The sequence below is a fragment of the Oncorhynchus clarkii genome, chromosome 29, assembly GCF_045791955.1.
Source record: "Oncorhynchus clarkii lewisi isolate Uvic-CL-2024 chromosome 29, UVic_Ocla_1.0, whole genome shotgun sequence".
In the NCBI taxonomy this organism is placed as follows: domain Eukaryota; kingdom Metazoa; phylum Chordata; class Actinopteri; order Salmoniformes; family Salmonidae; genus Oncorhynchus; species Oncorhynchus clarkii.
In genome coordinates this window covers 23,808,137-23,830,767 of record NC_092175.1, presented here as the reverse complement: position 1 = coordinate 23,830,767, position 22,631 = coordinate 23,808,137, and the positions used below count along the sequence as shown (strand labels likewise).

General features: G+C 43.3%; 2 protein-coding genes across 2 annotated transcripts in view; both read left to right on the top strand.

The window, feature by feature from the left end:
* Window positions 1–18,340, top strand: part of LOC139388605 (ectonucleoside triphosphate diphosphohydrolase 2-like) — a 34,044-nt gene extending 15,704 nt beyond the window's left edge. Inside the window, exons 2-9 of the mRNA XM_071135364.1 lie at window positions 9,392–9,509; window positions 11,128–11,278; window positions 14,154–14,313; window positions 14,720–14,947; window positions 16,663–16,935; window positions 17,146–17,265; window positions 17,448–17,582; window positions 17,810–18,340. Coding sequence (XP_070991465.1) covers window positions 9,392–9,509; window positions 11,128–11,278; window positions 14,154–14,313; window positions 14,720–14,947; window positions 16,663–16,935; window positions 17,146–17,265; window positions 17,448–17,582; window positions 17,810–18,025 — 1,401 coding nt within the window. The 3' untranslated portion in view covers window positions 18,026–18,340. The remainder of the gene's footprint in view (window positions 1–9,391; window positions 9,510–11,127; window positions 11,279–14,153; window positions 14,314–14,719; window positions 14,948–16,662; window positions 16,936–17,145; window positions 17,266–17,447; window positions 17,583–17,809) is intronic.
* Window positions 18,341–18,390: 50 nt separating this feature from the next.
* Window positions 18,391–22,243, top strand: LOC139388361 (14 kDa phosphohistidine phosphatase-like). The gene is made up of 3 exons (XM_071134979.1): window positions 18,391–18,708; window positions 21,423–21,550; window positions 21,705–22,243. Exons 1-3 carry the CDS (start codon window positions 18,543–18,545, stop codon window positions 21,795–21,797), a joined length of 387 nt encoding a protein of 128 aa, XP_070991080.1. The 5' UTR covers window positions 18,391–18,542; the 3' UTR covers window positions 21,798–22,243.
* Window positions 22,244–22,631: the final 388 nt, after the last annotated feature.

Below are 22,631 nucleotides of genomic sequence, written 5' to 3'. Positions count from 1 at the left end.
CAAACATTGGCAGTAGAATGGTCTTACTGAAGAGCTCAGTGACTTTCAAAGTGGCACCACCGTCATAGGATGCCACCTTTCCAACAAGTCAGTACTTCAAATCTCTAGCCTGCTAGAGCTTCCTCGGTCAACTGTAAGTGCTGTTATTGTGCCGTGGTCTGGGAGCAACAACGGCTCAGCCACGAAGTGGTAGGCCACACAAACGCACAGAACAGGACCGCGGAGTGCTGAACTGCGTAGAGTGTAAAAATTCTGTCCTCGGTTGCAACACTCACTACCGAGTTCCAAACTACCTCTGGAGCAATGTCAGCACAAGAACGGTTAGTTGGGAGCTTCATAAAATGGGTTTCCATGGCCAAGCAGCCACACACAAGCCTAAGATCACCATGCACAATGCCAAGCGTTGGCTGGAGTGGTGTAAACGCACGGCCATTGGTCTCTGGAGTGTTGAATCACACTTCACCATCTGGCAGTTCATCGGATGGATCTGAGTTTGGCGGATGCCAGGAGAACACTACGTGCCCCAATGGATAGTGCCAACTTTAAAGTTTGGTGGAGGAGGAATAATGGTCTGGGGCTGTTTTTCATGGTTCGGGCTAGGCCCCTTAGTTCCAGCGAAGGGAAATTTTAACTCCATAGCATACAATGACATTCTAGACGATTCTGTGCTTCCAACTTTGTGACACCAGTTTGGGGAAGGCCCTTTTCTGTTTCAGCTTGACAATGCCCCCATGCACAAAGCGAGGTCCATACAGAAATGGTTTGTTGAGATCGGTGTGGAAGAACTTGACTGGCCTGCACAGAGCTCTGACCTCAACCCCATCAAACACCTTTGGGATTAATTGAAATGCTGACTTTGAGCCAGGCCTAATTGCCCAAAGTCAGTTCCCAACCTCACTAATGCTCTTGTGGCTGAATGGAAGCAAGTCCCCGCAGCAATGATCCAACATCTGGTAGAAAGCCTTCCCAGCATGGAGGATGTACTGTTTCTCTGTGTTAATTTACATGTGTAGTTGTATGTGATTTTTAAATATTTTTAAAAACTTTTGTTTCTAAACCTTTCTCTTGGGAATAAAGACGAAAAAAAAGGTTGGGAAAATGTGTTTTGGGAGAGTTTAGGTATTGACTAGACTGGTGGGGGTCAGGGGTGCAGGTGGCTCAGGCTAGCTGGGAGGTCTGGCAGAAATTTGATATAGAGTATTTCTTAATAAAGGCATTTTTTTAAAGTGATTTGTTAAAGGTGCTACACGATATTGATTATTGAATTCCTTTTTATCTAGTTCAGTCTTATCAATCACTTAAACCTATTTAACGACGATCTCTTACCTAGCTTGATGACTGGGTGCATTTTTTCAATGTTTTTGTTCTGAATAGAGAGGGCTAGAAGGGCCTGGTTATATTGGATTGTGTAGAAATGTAGTAAATTTGCTTTAGATGTCAGACCCTTTGCAAAGTTATGTCCCCCCCACTTTAAAACCAAAGTTGTGCCCCTTATATTAAGGTATTTTAATGTGTGAACCCCATCCAAACCGCATGCGGGCGAGCTAAATCACGCTTGTTAATTTTCAGTGGCTGGAGGTTGGTTTCCACTGAAATTATTTGTTGATTAGTGTAGAAGAACTTGACTGGCCTGCACAGAGCCCAGACCTCAACCCCATCGAACACCTTTGGGATGAATTGGAATGCTGAATGCGAGTCGGGCCCAATTGCCCAACATCAGTGTCGGACCTCACTATGCTCGTGGCTGAATGGAAGCAAGTCCTCGCAGCAATGTTCCAACATCTGGTGGAAAGCCTTCCCAGAAGAGTGGAGACTGTTATAGCAGCAAAGGGGGGCGGGCAACTCTATATTAATGCCCATGATTTTGGAATTAGATGTTTGACAAGCAGGTATCCACATACTTTTGGTCATTGTGTATTTATAAGAATCTAATTTGACTCATAACTATTTTACAATGGTAGGGAACTAGGAAAGGGGATACCTAGTCAGTTGCACAACTGAACGCATTCATTCATGCATTCAGTTCTCATGTCTTCTGCATTTAACCCAATCCCTCTGAATTAGAAAGGTGCACACTCTATTAAGTACATCAATAAACCGTAAAGGCAATAATACTGCTCATTTTCACCCTCTGGCGCTCATATTATGAATTATGGACACGTTGGCACTGGTTGATGTATGGACGCTTAAAAATTCGGACATACTTGTCCCAAAGTCACTCCTGCGTTTGTCTTGGGTGTGTGCTTAGGGTCGTTGTCCTGCTGGAAGGTGAACCTTCGCCCCAGTCTGAGGTCCTGGGTGCTCTGGAGCAGGTTTTCATCATTGATCTCTCTATACTTTGATCCATTCTTCTTTCCCTCAAAACTAGTCTCCCAGTCCCTGCCGTTGAAAAACATCCCCACAGCATGATGCTGCCACCACCATGCTTCACCGTAAGGATGGGGCCAGGTTTCCTCCAGACGTGAAGCTTGGCATTCAGGTCAAAGAGTTCAATCCTGGTTTCATCAGACCAGAGAATCTTGCTTCTCATAGTCCGAGAATATTTAGGTGCCTTTTGGCAAACTCCAAGTGGGTTGTCATGCCTTTTCCCGAGAAGGGTCTTCTTCCATAAATGCCTGATTGGTAGAGTGCTGCAGAGATGGTTGTCCTTCTGGAAGGTTCTCCCATCTTCACAGAGGAACTTTAGAGCTCTATCAGAGTGACCATCGGGTTCTTGGTAACCTCCCTGACCAAGGCCCTTCTCCCCCGATTGCTCAGTTTGGCCGAACGGCCAGCTCTAGGCAGAGTCTTGGTGGTTCCAAACTTCTTCCATTTAAGAATGGAGGCCACTGTGTTCTTGGGGACCTTCAATGCTGCAGAAATGTTTTGGTACCCTTCCCCAGATCTGAGCCTCGACACAATCCTGTCTCTGAGCTCTACAGACAATTCCTTTGACCTCATGGCTTGGTTTTTGCTCTGACATGCACTGTCAACTGTGGGACCTTTATATAGACAGGCGTGTGCCTTTCCAAATCATGTCCAATCAATTGATTTTACCACAGGTGGACTCCAATCAAGTTGTAGAAACATCAAGGATGATCAATGGAAACAGGATACACCGGAGCTCAATTTCGAGTCTCATAGCAAAGGGTCCTAATACTTATAATAAGGTTTGCAAAAAAATTCCAAAAAACCATTATTGCTTTGTAATTATGGGGTATTGTGTGTAGATTGAGGATTTCAAAAATTATACATAATCCATTTTAGAGTAAAGCTGTAATGGAACCAAATGTGGAAAATGTCAAGGGGTCTGAATACTTTCCGAAGGCACTAAATCCTAACTGGTTATCCAGTAGGCTACTAAGAGAGACACATCCAGTGTTTCAAAGGGGTCTCTTTTCTGTTATACAGAATAAAATCATACATTTCCAGTCGCTTGACAATGGAGCCCTGTTTAAATTATCCTCTTTTTTAAAATGAGGCTTTACAGAGTTGGCTACTATTCCAATTTTATCACCCAGAAGAGGCACAACATATTACAGCAAATAATATGGCTAGACGCCAATATACGGAGAAGATAAACCAGTTCTCGTGTAGATAATGTTTTAGGAACGTATGGTTATGAATGATATAAAACAGTCAAATTATGTCACGCAATTAATCAAGGGGTATGGAGATGTATGCTCAATACAAAATGATAACCAACTCATCCCAGCTCTGCCACAAAAAGGTGAGGAGGATTATTTAAGATACTGTTTGAAGAGGTAAGGTTCCAGATGTTTTCAAAAGATATGCATGGACTCTGTATGGGTGGGAGGGCAAAGAGACCGGAGGTGGCACAACGGAGTGCTGGGGTGTAGGGTTTTAGCGTGGTCTGAAAGTAGGGAGTAGCAGTTCCTCTTGCTGTTCCGTAGGTAAGCACCATGGTCTTGTAGTGGATGCGAGCTTCGACTGGAAACCAGTGGAGTGTGGGGAGGAGCGGGGTGACATGAGTGAACTTGGGAAGGTTGAAAACCAGGCAGGCTGCAGCGCCCTGTATAAGTTGCGGGGAGCCCAAACAACGAGTTGCAGTAGTCCAGATGGGAGAGGACAAGTGCCTGGATTAGGACCTGCGCCACTTCCTGTGTAAGGTAGGGTCGTACTCTACAGATGTTGTAGAGCATGAACCTGCAGGAGCGAGTCACTGCTTTGATATTTGCAGAGAATGATAGGGTGTTGTCCAGGGTCACACCAATTTTATTTGCACTCTGGGAGGGTGACATTGTGGAGTTGTCAACCGTGATGGAGTTATTTGAGCTGGCAGGCCGTCCCTGGCAGGAAGAGCAGCTCTGTCTTGTCGAGGTTGAGCTTGAGATTTTGAGATATCTGCCAGGCATGCAGAGATGAGTGTTGCCACCTTGGTGTTAGAAGGGGGGAAAGGAGAAAAATAGTTGAGCATAGCAATGATAGGAGAGACGATGTGAGGATATGACGGCGCTGAGTGACTTGGTGTATAGAGAGAAGAGGGCCTAGAACCGAGAACTGGGGGACACCAGTTGTGAGAGTATGTGGTGCAGACACAGAATCCTCTCCACGTCACCTGGTAGGAGCGGCCTGCCAGGTTTGATGCAATCCAAGAGTGTGCAGAGGCTGAGACGCCCAGAACAGAGAGTGGAGGGGATATGATGGTTCATGGTGTTGAAGGCAGCAGATCGATCTAGGAGGATGATAACAGAGGAGAGTCAGCTTTGGCATTGTGGCGAGCCTCCATGACACAGAGCAGTCTCGATTGAGTGACCTGTCTTGAAGCCTGTCTGGTTAGGGTCAAGAAGATCTTTGTGAGAGCGTTTAGAGACCGCACACTCAAGTGTTTGGGAAAGAAAACAAAGGAATAGGTCTATTGTTTTTGACGTCAGGAGTCGTGTTGTGTGTTTGAGGAGGGGAGCGACTCGGGCCATTTTGAAGACAGAGGTGTCACGACCAGTGGTCAGGGCTGAGTTGATGAGGGAAGTGAGGAATGAGAGAAGGTCTGGAGAAGGGGATGGGGTCCAGCAGGCAGGTTCATTGAGAGGCCAGACCTCACTGTCGCAGGATTTCATCTGGAGAGAGAAGGGAGAAAGGTCAGGGCGCAGGGTAGTTCTGTGTGAGTGAGACCAGTGGACTCAATAGGCTGAGTGAATGAGTAGCAGATGTCGTGAACCTTCTTTTCAAAGTGGTTGACAAAGTTGTCTGTATGGAGGGAGGGGGAGATTAAAGAGGGAGGAGAAGGTAGAAAATAGTTTCCTAGGGTTAGAAGCAGAAGCTTGAAATTTAGAGTTGTAGAAAGTGGCTTTTGCAGCAGATGCTGAGGAAGAGAAGGTAGAGAGGGAGCGAAAGGATAGGTACACCGGAAGATTTCTCCATTTTCGCTCAGCTGCCCGTAGCCCAGCTCTAAGCTTGCAATGAGTTACTCAGCCAAGGAGCAGGAGGGGAGGGCCGAGCCGCCTGGGAGGAAAGCGGACAGTGCGAGTCATGGTATGCGGAAAGAGAGGATAGTAGGGTAGAAGAGGCAGAGTCAGGAGGTGGGAGGGAGAAGGATTTAGCAGAAGGGAGAGATGACAGGATAGAAGAGGAGAGTAGTGGGAGAGAGTACTGCTACTACCAGCAGTACAATACCTGCACCTGTCAACGACACAAGCTGTTCTGCTTCCACAAGCACATCCAATGCTAGCATCAGTAATTCTACATTTGTTGCTAGCCCAGCTAGCATGCATACTGACAGTTGGGAATCTGATGCAGCCGAAGAGCTACTGCCCCCTTACCCAGGAAAGCACCGAACAACAGACAGGGACGTTGGACCATCGAAGAGGCGCAAATTTGATAACTACATTGATTTGGGGTTCACTTATATTGGGAGTAGTGCCTTTCCAGAGCCACAGTGTTAAATGTGCAAAAGTACTATCTCACAACTCGATGAAACCTTCACTCTTGCGCAGACATTTAGAGACAAAACATGCCAATTTGAAAAATAAGCCTCAGGATTTTTTTGAGCGAGAATTAAGATGACTTTCGAGTAGTAAGACATGTATAAAAGCAACAGATACCATTAATAAGAAGGGGCTAGAAGCGTCTTATATGGTGAGCTACCGAGTGGCTAGGACAGGCAAGCTCCACACTATTGTGGAGGACTTAATTCTTCCTGCTGCTGCAGATATGGCTGGGACAATGCTGGGGGAAAAGGCCCAAAAACCTATACAGACCATGCTTTCATCAAACAACACTGTATCACGATGCATCAGTGACATGGCTGGAGATGTTTTGAAACAATTACTGTTTTGCATACAAGCCAGTGAATTATATGCGTTACGGCTGGATGAGTCAACAGACATTGCAGGCCTGGCACAGCTCCTGGTATATGTCCGTTACATTTATGGGGGGTCAATTAAGGAAGACATTCTCTTCTGCAAACCACTGGAAACCAGGACAACAGGAGAGGATAGTTTTTAAGTACTGGACAGCTTTGTGACATCAAATGGACTTTGGTGGTCAATATGTGTTGGTATCTCTACCGATGGCGCAAAAGCCATGACAGGGAGACATAGTGGAGTGGTAACGTGCATGCAAGCAGTTACTCCCGACGCCACTTGGGTACACTGCAGCATCCACCGAGAGGCTCTTGCTGCCAAGGGAATGCCTAACAGCTTGAAAGACGTTTTGGACACTACAGTGAAAATGGTTAACTTTGTTAAAGCAAGGCCCCTGAACTCTTGTGTATTAAATGCATAATGCAATGATATGGGCAGTGACCATGTTACGCTTTTACAACATACAGAAGTGCGCTGGTTATCAAAGGGAAAATTATTAACAAGTTTTTTTAATTGAGAGACGAGCTTAAAGTTTTCTTTACTGACCATAATTCTCACTTGTCTGACCGCTTGCATGAGGACTAGTTTCTCACACAACAGGCCTATCTGGGTGATGTTTTTTCTTGCCTGAAAGATCTGAATCTAGGATTACAGGGACTCTCCTCAACAATGTTCAATGTGCGGGACAAAATGAAGGCTATGACTAAGAAATTGGAGCTCTTCTCTATCTGCATTAACAAGGACAACACACAGGTCTTTTCATCATGCAAATGAACTCAAGCTTACAGACAATGTCAAATGTGATATAGCGAGTGAGTGAGCTGAGTGCGCAATTACACAGGTATTTTCCCGAAACAGACAACACAAACAACTGGATTCGTTATCCCTTTAATGCCCTGCCTCCAGTCCACTTACCGATATCTGAACAAGAGAGCCTCATCGAAATTGCAACAAGCGGTCTGTGAAAATTGAATTTAATCAGAAGCCAGTGTCAGATTTCTGGATAGGGCTGCGTTCAGAGTATCCTGCCTTGGCAAATTGCACTGTTAAGACACTGATGCCCTTTGCAACCATGTACCTATGTGAGAGTGGATTCTCAGCCCTCACTAGCATAACTAAATACAGGCACAAACTGTGTGGGAAATGATTTAAGACTGAACTCTGCAATGTTGGGTTGTATTGGAGAGAGTCTATGTACATCCTTTCAAGCACACCCTTCTCATTAGCCTGTGGTGAGTTATTCACAATTGTTGATGAACAAATAAGGTTTTATATGTAAGATGGCTAAATAAAGAACAAAATTATTGATTATTATTATTTGTGCCCTGGTCCTAAAAGAGCTCTTTGTCACTTCCCACGAGCCGGGTTGTGACAAAAACTCACTCATTCTTATGTTTAATAAATGTGTCGTATAGTTTTGTGTGTGGCAGGCTTACAATGATGGCAAAAAAACAAAATTTGAGAGTGTGCTGACCCTGGTGCTAGAGGGGGTACGCAGCTGGAGGTTGAATGTTTGAAGGGGTACACGATTATAAAACGTTTGGGAACCACTGCCGTAGGCTATTCCCAAACACCCCCTTCCACCTGCCTTACCTTTGGTCTTGGGTCCTACACCCATAGTTACATATTTTAATTGCTGTCTCTCTTTCTCTGACACTGCTGTTGAAACTTGTATAATTACCTGACTGTTTGGCATCTGACTGGTTTATGATATTTGTTTCGTGATGTATAACTATACTGAACAAAAATATAAACGCAAATGCAATAAAAACGCAATTTCAACAAATTTACTGAGTTACAAGTTAAATCAGTAAATTTAAATAAATGAATTAATCTATGGATTTCACATGACGGCAGGAGCGCAGCCATGGGTGGGTCCACCCACTTGGGATCCAGGACCTGCCAATCAGAATTAGTTTTTTTATTACAGACAGAAACACTCCTCAGTTTCATCAGCTGTCCGTGTGGCTGGTCTCAGATGATCCCGCAGGTGAAGAAGTCCTGGGCTGGCGTGGTTACACGTTGTCTGCGGTTGTGAGACCAGTTGGAAGTACTGCCAAATTCTCTAAAATGATGTTGGAGGTGGCTTGTGGTAAAGAAATTAACATTCAATTTTCTGGCAACAGCTCTGGTGGTCATTCCTTGCAATCTGCATGCCAATTGCACACTCCCTCAAAACTTGAGACTGTGGCATTGTTTTGTGTGATAAAACTGCACATTTTAGAGTAGCCTTTTATTGTCCCCAGCACAAGGTGCACCTTTGTAATGATCATGCCGTTTAATCGGCTTCTTGATTTGCCACACCTGTCAGGTGGATGGATTATCTTGGCAAATGAGAAATGCTCACTAACAGGGATGTAAACAAATTTGTGCTCATAAGAAATAAGCTTTTTGTGCGTACATTTCTGGGATGTTTTATTTCAGCTCATGAAACATGGGACCAACACTTTACATGTTGCATTTATATTTTTGTTCAGCATATTTTGGTCATAGCAAGTTCCGCTGTAATAATGTCATCATTACAAAGTGGCCTCATGCAGGATGTTGGCCCAAGGGTTTTAATAGAAGACAATATCTTAGAAAGTTAATGTTGCCTTACTCATTTGAATATTTACACACAATTTACCATGTTTAGAGTTTATGATTCATAGCATAATCACGATTGGAGCGTACACACTCTAAACTGTTCCTTCATGATTTGCAATCATGGGTTGTTCTCAGACCAGACAGGGCCTCTTACTTCTCCTAATTAATTCCCTCATCCTCTTTCACATCCTCTACAACTTTCCATCTATCTTACCATGACGTAAACATGCAAGCAACATTCTTGCTGCCCAAAATGTATACACGATGTCATAAAAGCAAGAGGACAGGCCTTCAATCTAGTTAAATGTCTTCCAGATGTCTCTATCCATATTAAATGTCTTGGCATAGATGGATTTCAAACACCTGATCGTTTGTAACCTGTTATGGTTTGGAGTATACCCAAATAGGTTGTCTTTTCTTGGGTATTATTCTGAATCAGCTCTTTTTTCTCAAGATTTGTCTCTAATCTCCCTCTCTTCTCTTCTCTCCAACCCTCTCCCCAGTATGGGATAGTTCTGGACGCAGGCTCCTCTCACACAGCCATGTACATCTACAAGTGGCCGGCAGACAAGCAGAATGGCACGGGTGTGGTCACTCAGCACACTGAATGCCACCCCAAGGGTAAGACAGTATCCCAATGGAAGGATTCTTCCAGGTGGTTGTCTGCTATTTACCAAATGTTTACATAGAAATTACTTGGTAGAATCGTAATTAAATTGTTATTACTCTTTTGTTCCTTTTGAGACTTAAAACAAGTAGTATTACCATGTGTTACCAGTGAGTAACCAATTATTTGAAGTACCAGAAAGTACAGATTTGCATCCAAAATGTTTATCAAAGAGCAGGCAAATGGGGTGGCAGGTAGCCTAGTGGTTAGAGCATTGGACTTGTAACCGAAAGGTGGCTAGTTTGAATCCCCGAGCTGACAAGGTAAAAAATCTGTCATTCTGCCCCTGAACAAGACAGTTAACCCACTGTTCCTAAGCCATCATTAAAAATAATAATTTGTTCTTAACTGACTTGCCTAGTTAAATAAAGGTAATAAAAAAAATATATATATATTTTTTAAACAATAATAATTGTAAAATACTGTATTACCCAAAACCTTAACCCCAAGAAGAAAACTTTTTGGGCGCTCCAGTTGGCAAAGAACAGTCCCCATTGTGTGCTGTGTTCACGCCGTGTGGGTTACGGTATCTCATCACACAAGGCCAGAGATAAAGAAGCAGAAAAACATAGATGCCTAGCAACGGTGGATCTGTCAATAGTTCCGCAGTGACTCAGTGCACTGTGTGGTTTTCCAGTCCTGTCATGCCTAGAAGAGTTACGTGTTTGTATAGATCACAGTAGTTGGCTGCTTTAATTCATGTGAAGTATTTGTAAGTACACCAGCTCTCCTAGAGTACATGTAAACAGCATATACATTTACATTTTAGTCATTTAGCAGAGGCTCTTATCCAGATCGTTAGGTCAGACAACTACATGTCATAGTCATAGTAAGCACAGTAAGTTATCAGAGAAGTCAGTGCAAGTAGGTTGCAGCTAGGGAGTTCTGTATAGCACTTTGTGACATCGGCTGATGTAAAAAGGATTTATAAATACATTTGATTGATTGAAGCAGCAACATCAACTCCTCAACAGCTCCTCCCATCTGTCATCACCTGTACCGCTAGTGCCAGGAAACAATACATGCTTCACTTACTGTACTTTACTGTCTTTCAGCAACCGCATGGGTTAAGACCTTTAAATATCCTGGGATTCTCTGACCAGTATAACATGATGGGATCAAACACTGAAATCTCGACATCTTCTTCCTCCTCTACCTCACAGGGTATTAGAAACAAAGAGTTCAAGGGTGTTAGACTCAAGGTAGCACCTGGGCAGTTTGGTCTGTCTTGGAATTCGTCGGGCTCCAGCTATGCTAGCTAACTGTATTGGAAAGTAGTTTGTGTGCGTGTGTGAGTTTTGTGTGTTGGAACAGAAGCATTCCAAGGGGTGAGACTACCCAACTTCTCCCTCACAATGTAATGTGTTGAGCAGAAAGCTCTGCCTCCTGCTTCAATGCCCCACAGAATGCAGGGAATTCTCTTGATCTGGTCTGAGTTAGGGGAAGGCATACATGACCTGATCCCTGGGTCACTGCCTGGGCTTAATCCTGCTCCATGAACCAGGGCATGGACACCCAGGTGAGGGGTGTTTGTTCTGCCATAAAGTATGTCTGGGTGTTCCCGCTATGCAGGTGGAGGAATCTCTAGCTATGCGGGACAGCAGCGAGAGGCAGGGAGAAGCCTCCAGTCTTGTCTGGACCAGGCCACTCGGGACATCCCCAGAGCCAGGCACCACCTCACACCTGTCTACCTCGGAGCCACCGCTGGCATGAGGCTGCTCAAGTGAGTTATAGTTTGTGTATGCATCTGTGTGTGTTTGAGTGTGAGTGCACAAGCATTTGTGTCTGTGTATCTTTGTGTGTGTGTACCTTTGTTTACATACAATCAGTGGGTAAGGATTTCACACTCAGAGGCAGACAGGCAAGAACAAGCCCCCACCTTTCATCTGCCGAGCTCTAAGCAAACACTACCACACCTGTTTAAAACACAAGGGATGTCATATTCCTACATTTTGATCAAAGAAGCATACACAACAGTAGAGGCAGCTGAGGGGAGGACGGCTCATAATAATGTCTGGAATGGAGTGAATGGAATGGTATCAAACACATCCATTCCGTCATCCTCCCCTTCCTCCCCTCCACTGATACACACACATTATGTACACACAAAGTTACACTAAGACACCCATGTCCATGCAGATATGTACACATATACATTTCTCATGCTCTTGCACACAATGGTTTTAAACACAAGCAAAGTTAACAGAATGTACTGTACATCAAAGAGACAGACAGACGGACGGACGAAGTCAGAAGTTTACATACATACAGTTGAAGTCAGAAGTTTACATACATACAGTTGAAGTCAGAAGTTTACATACACCTTAGCCAAATACTTTAAACTCAGTTTTTCACAATTCCTGACATTTAATCCTAGTAAAAATTCCCTGTTTTAGGTCCGTTAGGATCACCACTTTATTGTAAGAATGTGAAATGTCAGAATAATAGTAGAGATAATTATTTATTTCAGCTTTTATTTCTTTCATCACATTCCCAATGGGTAAGACGTTTACATACACTCAATTAGTATTTGGTAGCATTGCCAAACGTTTCGGGTAGCCTCCCACAAGATTCCCACAATATTTTGGGTGAATTTTGGCCTATTCCTCCTGACAGAGCTGTTCTATAGGATTGAGGTCAGGGCTTTGTGATGGCCACTCCAATACCTTGACTTTGTTGTCTTTAAGCCATTTTGCCACAACTTTGTAAGTATGCTTGGGGTCATTGTCCATTTGGAAGACCAATTTGCCACCAAGCTTTAACTTCCTGACTGAAGTCTTGAGATGTTGCTTCAATATATCCACATAATTTTCTTTCCTCATGATACCATCTATTTTGTGATGTGCACCTCCTGCAGCAAAGCATCCCCACAACATGATGCTGCCACCCTGTGCTTCACGGTTAGGATGGTGTTCTTCGACTTGCAAGCCTCCCCCTTTTTCCTCCAAACATAACGATGGTCATTATGGCCAAACAGTTCTATATTTGTTTCTTCAGACCAGAGGACATTTCCCCATGTGCAGTTGCAAACCGTAGTCTGGCTTTTTTAATGGCGGTTTTGGAGCAGTGGATTCTTCCTTGCTGAGTAGCCTTTCAGGTTATGTCGATATAGGACAAGTTTTACAGTGGATATAGATACTTTTGTACCTGTTTCCTCCAGCATCTTCACAAGGTCCTTTGGTGTTGTTCTGGGATTGATTTGCACTTTTCGCACCAAAGTACGTACATCTCTGTGAGACAGAACGCGTCTCCTTCCTGAGCGGAATGACGGCTGTGTGGTCCCATGGTGTTTATACTTGTGTACTATTGTTTGTAGAGATGAACGTGGTACCTTCAGGCATTTGGAATTTGCTCCCAAGGATGAACCAGACTTGTGGAGGTCTACAATTTTCATTCTGTGGTCTTGGCTGATTTCTTTCGATTTTCCCATGATTTTAAGCAAAGAGGCACTGAGTTTGAAGGTAGGCCTTGAAACACATCCACCACGGGTACACCTTCAATTGACTCAAATTATGTCAATTAGCCTATCAGAAGCTTCTAAAGCCATGACATCATTTTCTGGAATTTTCCATGCTGTTTAAAGGCACAGTCAACTTCGTGTCCCAGTGGAATTGTGATACAGTGAATTATTAGTGAAATAATCTGTCTGTAAACAATTGTTAGAAAAATTACTTGTGTCATGCACAAAGTAGATGTCCTAACTGACTTATAAAACTATAGTTTGTTAACAAGAAATTTGTGGAGTGGTTGAAAAATAAGTTTGAATGACTTCAACCTAAGTGTATGTAAACTTCTGACTTCAACTGTACATAACGTTACTATAAAATACATTCACACACAAAGTTGCACAATAAGAGATTCTATTTCGAATTGTCGCCTTGTCTTTCTCTTTGTGTTATTGCAGGGTAAAATGTGAGTCAGGTTGGGGTTCTGAGATGAGTCAACAACAAGATTGAGAGATGTGCGTGTCTCGTTAATAGGTTATTGTCAGTGGTGGAAAAAGTACCCAACTGTCACACTTGAGTTAAAGTATAGACACCTTCATACAAAGTTACTCAAGTAAAAGTGAAAGTTACAGAGTAAAATATAGCATAATTAAAAGTCTAAAAGTATTTGGTTCTAAATATACTTAACTATCAAAAGTTAAAGTATACATCTTTTCAAATTTCTTATATTAAGCAAAGCAGACGGCAACATTTAATTGTTTTTCAATTTACGGCTAGCCAGGGGCACACTCCAACACTCAGACATAATTTTCAAACGATGCATTTGTGTTTGGTGAGTCCACCAGAGGCAGTAGGGATAACCACGTATTCTCTTGATAAGTGCATGAATTGGACCATTTTCCTGTCCCGCTAAGCATTTCAAATGTAACGAGTATTTTTGGGTGTCAAAGAAAATGTACATTATTTTCTTTAGGAATGTAATGAAGTAAAAGTAGTACTTTAAACTATTTCTACTTAAGTACTTTACGTCACTGGTTATTGTTGTCAAGCTGAGTAATGTTGTTCATTCAATACCCCCATGTTGATTCGTGCCTGTATCTTCTCTTTGCGCATCTAAAGTATCTGAAGTGGTACATTTCCCTTTCTCAACAGTATCTCCAGCCCTGTCCAGTCAGCTCAGGTCTTAAAAGAAGTGGGTCGAACAATCCAGTCCTATCCTTTTAACTACCAGGGGGCAGCCATCTTAAGTGGCCAGGAGGAGGGAGCGTACGGCTGGGTCACTGTCAACTATCTCTTGGAGAACTTCATCAAGGTACCATGGCTCAGCTTTCACCATTCTATAGTTATTTATGGCACCCCAAATAAGTGTTTATTTATACAGTTGTTTGTAAATAAAGATCCTGCATAAACATTTCTATGGTGGTTGGAAATCGATCCCTGCCTTATGCTTTTCTTTCAATGCAACCATAAGCAGTTAAAAACTTAAGGACCCTGTGTTAGTTTCATTTCAAGCTTCTGTAGACATTCTTTGAAGATTGAAAGGAAATTGATTATAGCTACCAAATGACCGATTTCCACTAAGGCTGATTCTTGTGTTAGGATTAATTGGTTGAGTAGATGGCTACCTGAGGACCTCTAGTGACCATTACAGCACAGCTGACTAGACAAGCTACCCACACACCTCTCATATTACTCATGTCCCTATGTGCCCGCTGCAGTATGGCTTTGTGGGCCATTGGCTGAGCCCAGGCAGACAGACTGTGGGGGCGCTGGACTTTGGTGGGGCTTCCACCCAGATCACCTTTGTGACCAAGGACGAGGTGGAGGACAAGAGGGACAGGATGAATCTACGTTTGTATGGCCATGACTACTCCCTGTACACACACAGCTTCCTGTGCTACGGACGAGACCAGGTCTTCAAACGCCTACTGGCTCACTTGGTGACGGTAGGAAACACTCTGTTTGGCCACAACAACATCAGAACCCTCTAAAGACTACTTACTGTAAGCTTCACTCCATTTCACTGCCTGTTCACCCTGCCATCATCCAGAAGGCGAGGTCAGTACAGGTGCATCAAAGTTGGAACCGAGAGAATGAAAAACAGCATCTATCTCAAGGCCATCAGACTGTTAAATAGCCAACCCTAGCCGGCCTCCACCCATTACCCTGCCCTGAACTAAGTCACTAGCTGGCTACCACCTGGTTACTCATCCCTGCACCTTAGAGGCTGCTGCCCTGTGTACATAGACATGGAACACTGGTCACTTCAATAATGTTTACATACTGTTTTACCCATTTCATATGTATATCCTGAAGGTTGGCCTTGAAACACATACACAGGTACACCTCCAATTGACTCAAATGATGTCAATTAGCCTATCAGAAGCTTCTAAAGCCATGACATAATTTTCTGGAATTTCCCAAGCTGTTTAAAGGCACAGTCAACTTCATGTATGAAAACTTCTGACCCACTGGAATTGTGATACAGTGAATTATAAGTGAAATTATCTAGAAGATTGAAATTCTGCTTGTTTTTAATGACTGCATGCTTCCGAAAAACGAGCAATCTCGCCCCAATGCTAGGATTCGCATTTTCATGGAATCCAATTGGCTGCAATAGCATGCTGACAAAAAACTAGCAGTATTTCAATATTCTCGATGTGTCAGTTGTGATAATGGGATAATTAGGAGTACACTTCCATCTCCCACCCCTGGGTTGAGGTCCGTTTTCTCAAGCTGGCTCCGCTCTGTCCTGACCATGGCATAGTCGCATTCTGACTAGAGAGAGAAGATAATGAAGGTCTAGACGGATTTTGGTTAATATAGTCTATATATCAGATCAAGGAACCAAGCGACAACACTGCACCCATGTCTGCAAAAGGAATGAGCCACTTTTCAGTTTTTAGGTTGTACAAAATTGCGCCGAATCCCGGACTGTATTACAAGGAGCCGAAAAAGGACATTGCAGTACCGTGCAACGCTCTGTACCTTCCGTCTCCATCGTGTGTGTATTTACCTTTATGCACTCCAGCAAGGGCCCGGAGTCTTTCCCAGTCATGTCACGTTACAAGAAATCTAGAAACTTTGTTATAAATCATTGGAAACCCACCCACTAATATATCACCCCCAGATTGTTTCTATGTGTTGTATCTATAACAGATTAAGATAACCATGTGTATTTGAAAGTCATCCCAGGCATTAATTCCAACAATAGATATTGGTCCTCAGTACCATAGTACTCCATTTATGACTGTAGCTTGGTCTCTACTTGTTATAGGAAAGTGTCAAGTTACTGTAATAAATTCTCTCTCTCTGTCTCTCTCTCTCTGTCTCTGTCTCTCTCTGTCGTCTCTCTCTCTCTCTGTATCTCTCTCTCTCTGTCGTCTCTCTCTCTGTCGTCTCTCTCTCTCTGTCTGTCTCTCTCTCTCTGTCGTCTCTCTCTCTCTGTCTGTCTCTCTCTCTCTGTCGTCTCTCTCTCTCTCTGTGTGTCTCTCTCTCTGTCTCTCTCTCTCTCTCTCTCTGTCGTCTCTCTCTCTCTCTCTCTCTCTCTCTGTCTCTATCTGTCTCTCTCTCTCTGTCTCTCTCTCTCTGTCTCTCTCTCTCTGTCTCTCTCTCTCTGTCTCTCTCTCTCTCTCTCTCTCTCTCTCTCTCTCTCTCTCAGGGTCAGGGTCACACAGGGAAAATGTCCCACCCGTGCTTCCCTGCAGGCTACAACGTCACCATGAAGGTGGGGACATTGTTTGACTCTCCCTGCACGGTGGGCCTGACACCCAGCTCTGGCTACAATCCCCAGGCAGCCCTATCTGTGGAGGGCAGTGGCGACTATGATCACTGCCTGGGCAACATGACTGAGATCTTCTCCTTCCACAGCTGCCCCTTCTCCCAGTGCTCCTTTGACAAGGTGTTCCAGCCCAATGTCAGTGGCAGCTTCATGGTGAGAGGCATTAGGAGGGGCCCATACAGTGGTTGAATCAACCCTAACCCTATCCTCAACTACAACCCTAAACCTAGTTTCATGTCCACATTGTGGTTCAACCCTAACCTTAAACCCAACCCTCAAAACACAAACCTAACCCTAACTACAGCGCCGACCCTAATCATAACTCATCCTTTTTTTCTCTCTTTCGCTCCATTTGTCCATCAGGCGTTCTCAGCCTTCTTCTACATTCACCAGTTCCTACAGACTACTACAGGAATTCTTGTTGCCACCCCTGCCCAACTGGAAGAGGCAGCCCGTGCTGTCTGTAACATGAGCATCAATGAGGTCAGCAGCCCTCTCTTTGTGTGTGTGTGTGTGTGTGTGTGTGTGAGAGAGAGAACATTTGTGTGTGAAGGGGAGAGAGCCTGCATGCATGTGAGAGACCCTGTCAGTGTTTGCATGTGTTTTCATGGATTTCTGGATGGATTTCATGGCTATGCAGTACACATTTTTGTATCCTGTTTCAGATGTTGGTGCTGGCCCCAGACCAGGAGCCTCGTCTGCAGGACTTCTGTGCTGCTTCTGTCTTCACCAAGGTGCTCTTCACGAGAGGCTATGGCTTTGACGAGATCTCATTCCCCCGCATTTCTTTCCAGAAAAAGGTAAGCTTGCTTGATGTGAATATGATTTATTTCTCGATCTCCTTATTTTACTCCAGATACCAGCATTATCATTGACATTACACAAAGTCTTGTTAGTGTTTGTAATTTACTTATTTTTAGGCTACAGCCTCTCCATTTCAGCTTTAACCCCTAGTGCATCAAGTGCCTATCAGAATGCTCTGAGTGTACCCAGGCTAACCTGAGGTGTTTTTTTGAAATGTCACTAGGCAGGGGATACCTCTGTGGGCTGGGCCCTGGGCTACATGCTCAGTTTGAGCAGTCTGCTGCCGGGGGAGAGCGTAGGCCTGAGGAAGGCTCTGAAACCTGGAGCCTGGGCGGCCCTGCTCTTCCTCTTCGCCCTACTCCTCACCACCGCCCTGATGTACGTCTCCCTGCAAGCCTGCCGCGGGAAGAAGAAAGGAAGCAGTGACATTGCCAGCTAATCATCATAAGGGAGTCCCTTATGCTGGTGTTACTATCCTGGAGTGTGTAGATATAATGTTGGATAAAGTATTAATTATATTGTCTCTCTTTACACAGAGATAAAAAAGTGAGTCCTCCCAGGCTGTCAATACATTTTAAATATCTTCGCTTTAACAAATAGGGGGTTTTCTGTACAGCACGCAATGTAGGCTATAATTAATGTTCAACATCACTCTCACAACACATTTACCCAACATTTAAGTGCCATTTGTTCGTGATTTATATTAATTTTGTATTTTGATAACAAAAAATAAACTGTTTTGTTTTGTACATGAGAAGTGTTTGTATATTGACTACAACTGACTAAAACTACAAGTACCATAATAGCATCTTTCTGTATTTCCGGAAGTGTGCTACGGATCTTTCTTTCCACATTGATCATCGCAGGAAGAATTGTCTACTATTTCAAATTCAATCATTATCAGCTGTGCGAACTAGCTAAGTACGTTGCATTTCGTGGAAGTATTTTAAGGAAAAATGTGTACTCAAACGAAGGCTGCTTCCCTAATGGCGAACATTCCAGAGGCAGAAATCGACCCGACGGGTGTGTTCAAATACGTTCTCATTCGAGTACACAGTAAAGAAGACGGCGACGATTCGAGCCTAGATATTGTACGTGGATATGCCTGGGCCGAATATCATGGTAAGAGGACCAAGAATGAGGATGCTTTTTGTATTTCACTTTTAGTATAATTCATGCATATGTCACTGATCTACTCGTACTGTGCCGGCAGTGACGCTTGCGAGCCAGTAGGTGGGGCTTATGTCACTGAAAATGTCAGAGGTCAGTCAGTCCAGCCCTACCTTGCTATATTGTTGTCTTAGGTCTCTCTTCATGTAGTGGTGTTTTGTCGTGTGTGTGTGTGTGTGTGTGTGTGTGTGTGTGTGTGTGTGTGTGTGTGTGTGTGTGTGTGTGTGTGTGTGTGTGTGTGTGTGTGTGTGTGTGTGTGTGTGTGTGTGTGTGTGTGTGTATACAGTTTAAGTCGGAAGTTTACCTAGACTTCGGTTGGAGTCATTAAAACTCGTTTTTCAACCACTCCACAAATTTCTTGTTAACAAACTATGATTTTGGTAAGTCGGTTAGGACATCTACTTTGTGCATGACACAAGTAATTTTTCCAACAATTGTTTACAGACAGATTATTTCACTAATAATTCACTGTATCACAATTCCACTCGGTCAGAAGTTTACATATGCTAAGTTGACTGCCAAAAACAGCTTGGAAAATTCCAGAAAATTATGTCATGTCAATTAGCATATCAGAAGCTTCTAAAGCCATCATTTGAGTCAATTGGAGGTGTGGATGTATTTCAAGGCCTACCTTTAAACTCAGTTCCTCTTTGCTTGACATCATGGGAAAATCAAAGAAATCAGCCAAGACCTCAGAAAAAGAATTGTAGACCTTCACAAGTCTGGTTCATCTTTGGTCAGCAATTTCCAAATGCCTGAAGGTACCACGTTCATCTGTACAAACAATAGTATGCAAGTATAAACACCATGGGACCATGCAGCCGTCATACCGCTCAGGAAGGAGACCCGTTCTGTCTCCTAGACATGAACGTACTTTGGTGCGAAAAGTGCAAATCAATCCCAGAACAACAGCAAAGGTCCTTGTGATAATGCTGGAAGAGACAGGTACAAAAGTATCTATATCCACAGTAAAACGAGTCCTATATCAACATAACCTGAAAGGCCACTCAGAAAGGAAGATGCCACTGCTCCAAAACCACCAGAAAAAAGCCAGACTATGGTTTGCAACTGCACATGGGGACAAAGATTGTACTTTTTGGAGAAATGTCCTCTGGTCAGATGAAACAATAATAGAACTGTTTGGCCATAATGACCATCGTTATGTTTGGAGGAAAAAGGGGGAGGCTTGCAAGTCAAAAGAACACCCTCCTAACCGTGAAGCACGGGGGTGGCAGCATCATGTTGTGGGGATGCTTTGCTACAGGAGGGACGGGTGCACTTCACAAAATAGATGGTATCATAAGGACGGAAAATGATGTGGATATATTGAAGCAACATCTCAAGACATCAGTCAAGTTCAAGCTTGGTCATAAATGGGTCTTCCAAATGAACAATGACCCCAAGCATACTTCCAAAATGGCTTAAGGACAACAATGTCAAGGTATTGGAGTGGCCATCACAAAGCCCTGACCTCAATCCTATAGAAAATTTGTGGGCAGAACTGATAAAGCGTGTGCAAGCAAGGAGGCCTACGAACCTGACTCAGTTACACCATCTCTGTCAGGAGGAATGGGTCAAAATTCACCCAACTTGTTTTAGGAAGCTTGTGGAAGGCTACCTGACACGTTTGACCCAAGTTAAACAATTTTAAAGGCAATGCTAACCAATACTAATTGAGTGTATGTAAACTTCTGACCCACTGGGATTGTGATGGCTGAAATAAATCATTCTCTCTACTATTATTCTGACATTTCACATTCTTAAAATAAAGTGGTGATCCTAACTGACCTAAGACAGTTAGGAATTGTCAGGAATTGTGAATAACTGAGTTTAAATGTATTTGGCAAAGGTGTATGTAAGCTTCCGACTTCAACTGTGTGTGTGTGTGTGTGTGTGTGTGTGTGTGTGTGTGTGTGTGTGTGTGTGTGTGTGTGTGTGTGTGTGTGTGTGTGTGTGTGTGTAATGACAAAACACATCACGACGAGAGACAACACACCACTACATAAAGAGAGACCTAAGGCAGCAACACATGACAACGCAGCATGGTAGCAACACAACATGGTACAAACATTATTGGGCACAGACAACAACACAAAGGGCAAGAAGGTAGAGACAACAATGCATAATTGCCTCCACTCTCCTTGGCAGTGGTGTAAAAATACTTTGAAGTACTACTTAGTTATTTTTGGTATCTGTACTATACTTTACTATTTTTATTTTTGACTAATGAGCCGTTTTTGCGCCTAGACGTTTCCACTTCCACAATAACATAACTTCCAGTTGACTGGGGCAGCTCTAGCAGGGCAGAAATGTGACAACATTACTTGTTGGTAAGCTGGCATTCTATGACGGCGCCACATTGAATGTCACTGAGCTCTTCAGTAAGGCCATTCTACTTCCAATGTTTTCCTCTGGAGATTGCATGGCTCTGTGCTCAATTTTATACACCTGTCAGCAACGGGTGTGGCCGAAATAGCCAAATTCACTCATTTGAAGGGGTGTACTTTTGTAGATATAGTGTACATTCCTCATACAAAAAACAACAGACATTCACTGGGTTATTCTGCACATCAGTGCTTTTGAAATATTGTGTATTTTGAGTATTTCAAAGAGATTGGTTCTGAAACCTTGAGTACATGAATGATTTTGTGTTTTTGTCCCTGCAGCGGATATCTATGACAAGGTAGCAGAGGAGCTTGAGAAAGGAGGGCACCTGGACTGTGAATGTATTGGAGGAGGAAGGATTAAGCACGACTGCCAGTCAAAGAAGATCCACGTCTATGGCTACTCCATGGTAAGAGAATGCAGAATAGCGTTGTTCTTTCAGTGGAACTCGTGCGTCTATTGATTGGGTTTTCTGATATTGCATGGCTGATATTACATCTCTTGAGGTTCGTTATTTCCTAGCAGCCAAGTTATCCTTTGAATTGCTTTCTTGTTCTTTGCAGGGCTTTGGCAAAGCAAATCACGCTGTTTCCACAGAGAAACTGAAGGTGCGCTATCCTAAATACGAGATCACCTGGGCTGATGAGGGATACTGACCTACACTGGACCCACCTCTGTGCTTGGACTTGGTTCGGGCCTAACTCCTTCCTGAGTGTGGACCAACAGAACACTGCAAAACCTCAGTGGCATCACAGTATGTGAGATCTGAAGACAAACCTGTCGGTACAAAGCTGGGACTAAGACTGACACATTACCTAGTTCATCGTTTCCCAAACTCAGTCCTAGGGACCCCAATGGGTGCATATTCATGTTTGTTGCCTTACACACAGTGTATTCAAATGATCAAATCAGCATCAAGCTTTGTTTATTTGAATCAGCTGTGAAGTGCTAAGGTAAAAAAAGTTTGGGAAATGCTGACCTAGTTGCTGACTAATATACCCAGAACCCTGCTTGATTTTGTATTTTGTTTCAGTGAAACAATACATGGATACATACTTTTCATGTTTAACCATAAAACGAATAAATGTTTCCATTGATTTAATACATTGTAACGTATGCTTTATTAGCATGAATTCATGTTTAGTAAGGACATTTTATATCATACAATACCGGTACCTGAAAACGAATGAGTATGAAATTCCATCTCCGGTCATGTAGTCATAAAACCATTATCGTGTTGAGCAATGTGGTTCAACATAGGGGAAATATAACACTCCATCTTTCAAATAGTGCACTCCTGGTTTTATAACAGAAAAAAAACGCATCTGTCATTACGTTTCTCTTTACTTTTATCTCACTGTGTAGCTAACTACAGGAAGTTCATATGGTTTTGGGAGCCACTAAACCTCAAATTGCTGAGCAACTGCTACATGAGTGATTTATAAATGTGGATATCAGATAAGGTCAGATGAACTCATTGATCTGAAATG

Bases quoted from the DNA above. Each gene is read 5' to 3' on its own strand.
- LOC139388361 (XM_071134979.1), top strand. From the start codon at position 18,543: ATGTGTACTCAAACGAAGGCTGCTTCCCTAATGGCGAACATTCCAGAG. The intron at 18,709-21,422 runs GTAAGAGGACCA...TTGTCCCTGCAG, and splicing joins TGCCTGGGCCGAATATCATG to CGGATATCTATGACAAGGTA. The intron at 21,551-21,704 runs GTAAGAGAATGC...TGTTCTTTGCAG, and splicing joins ACGTCTATGGCTACTCCATG to GGCTTTGGCAAAGCAAATCA.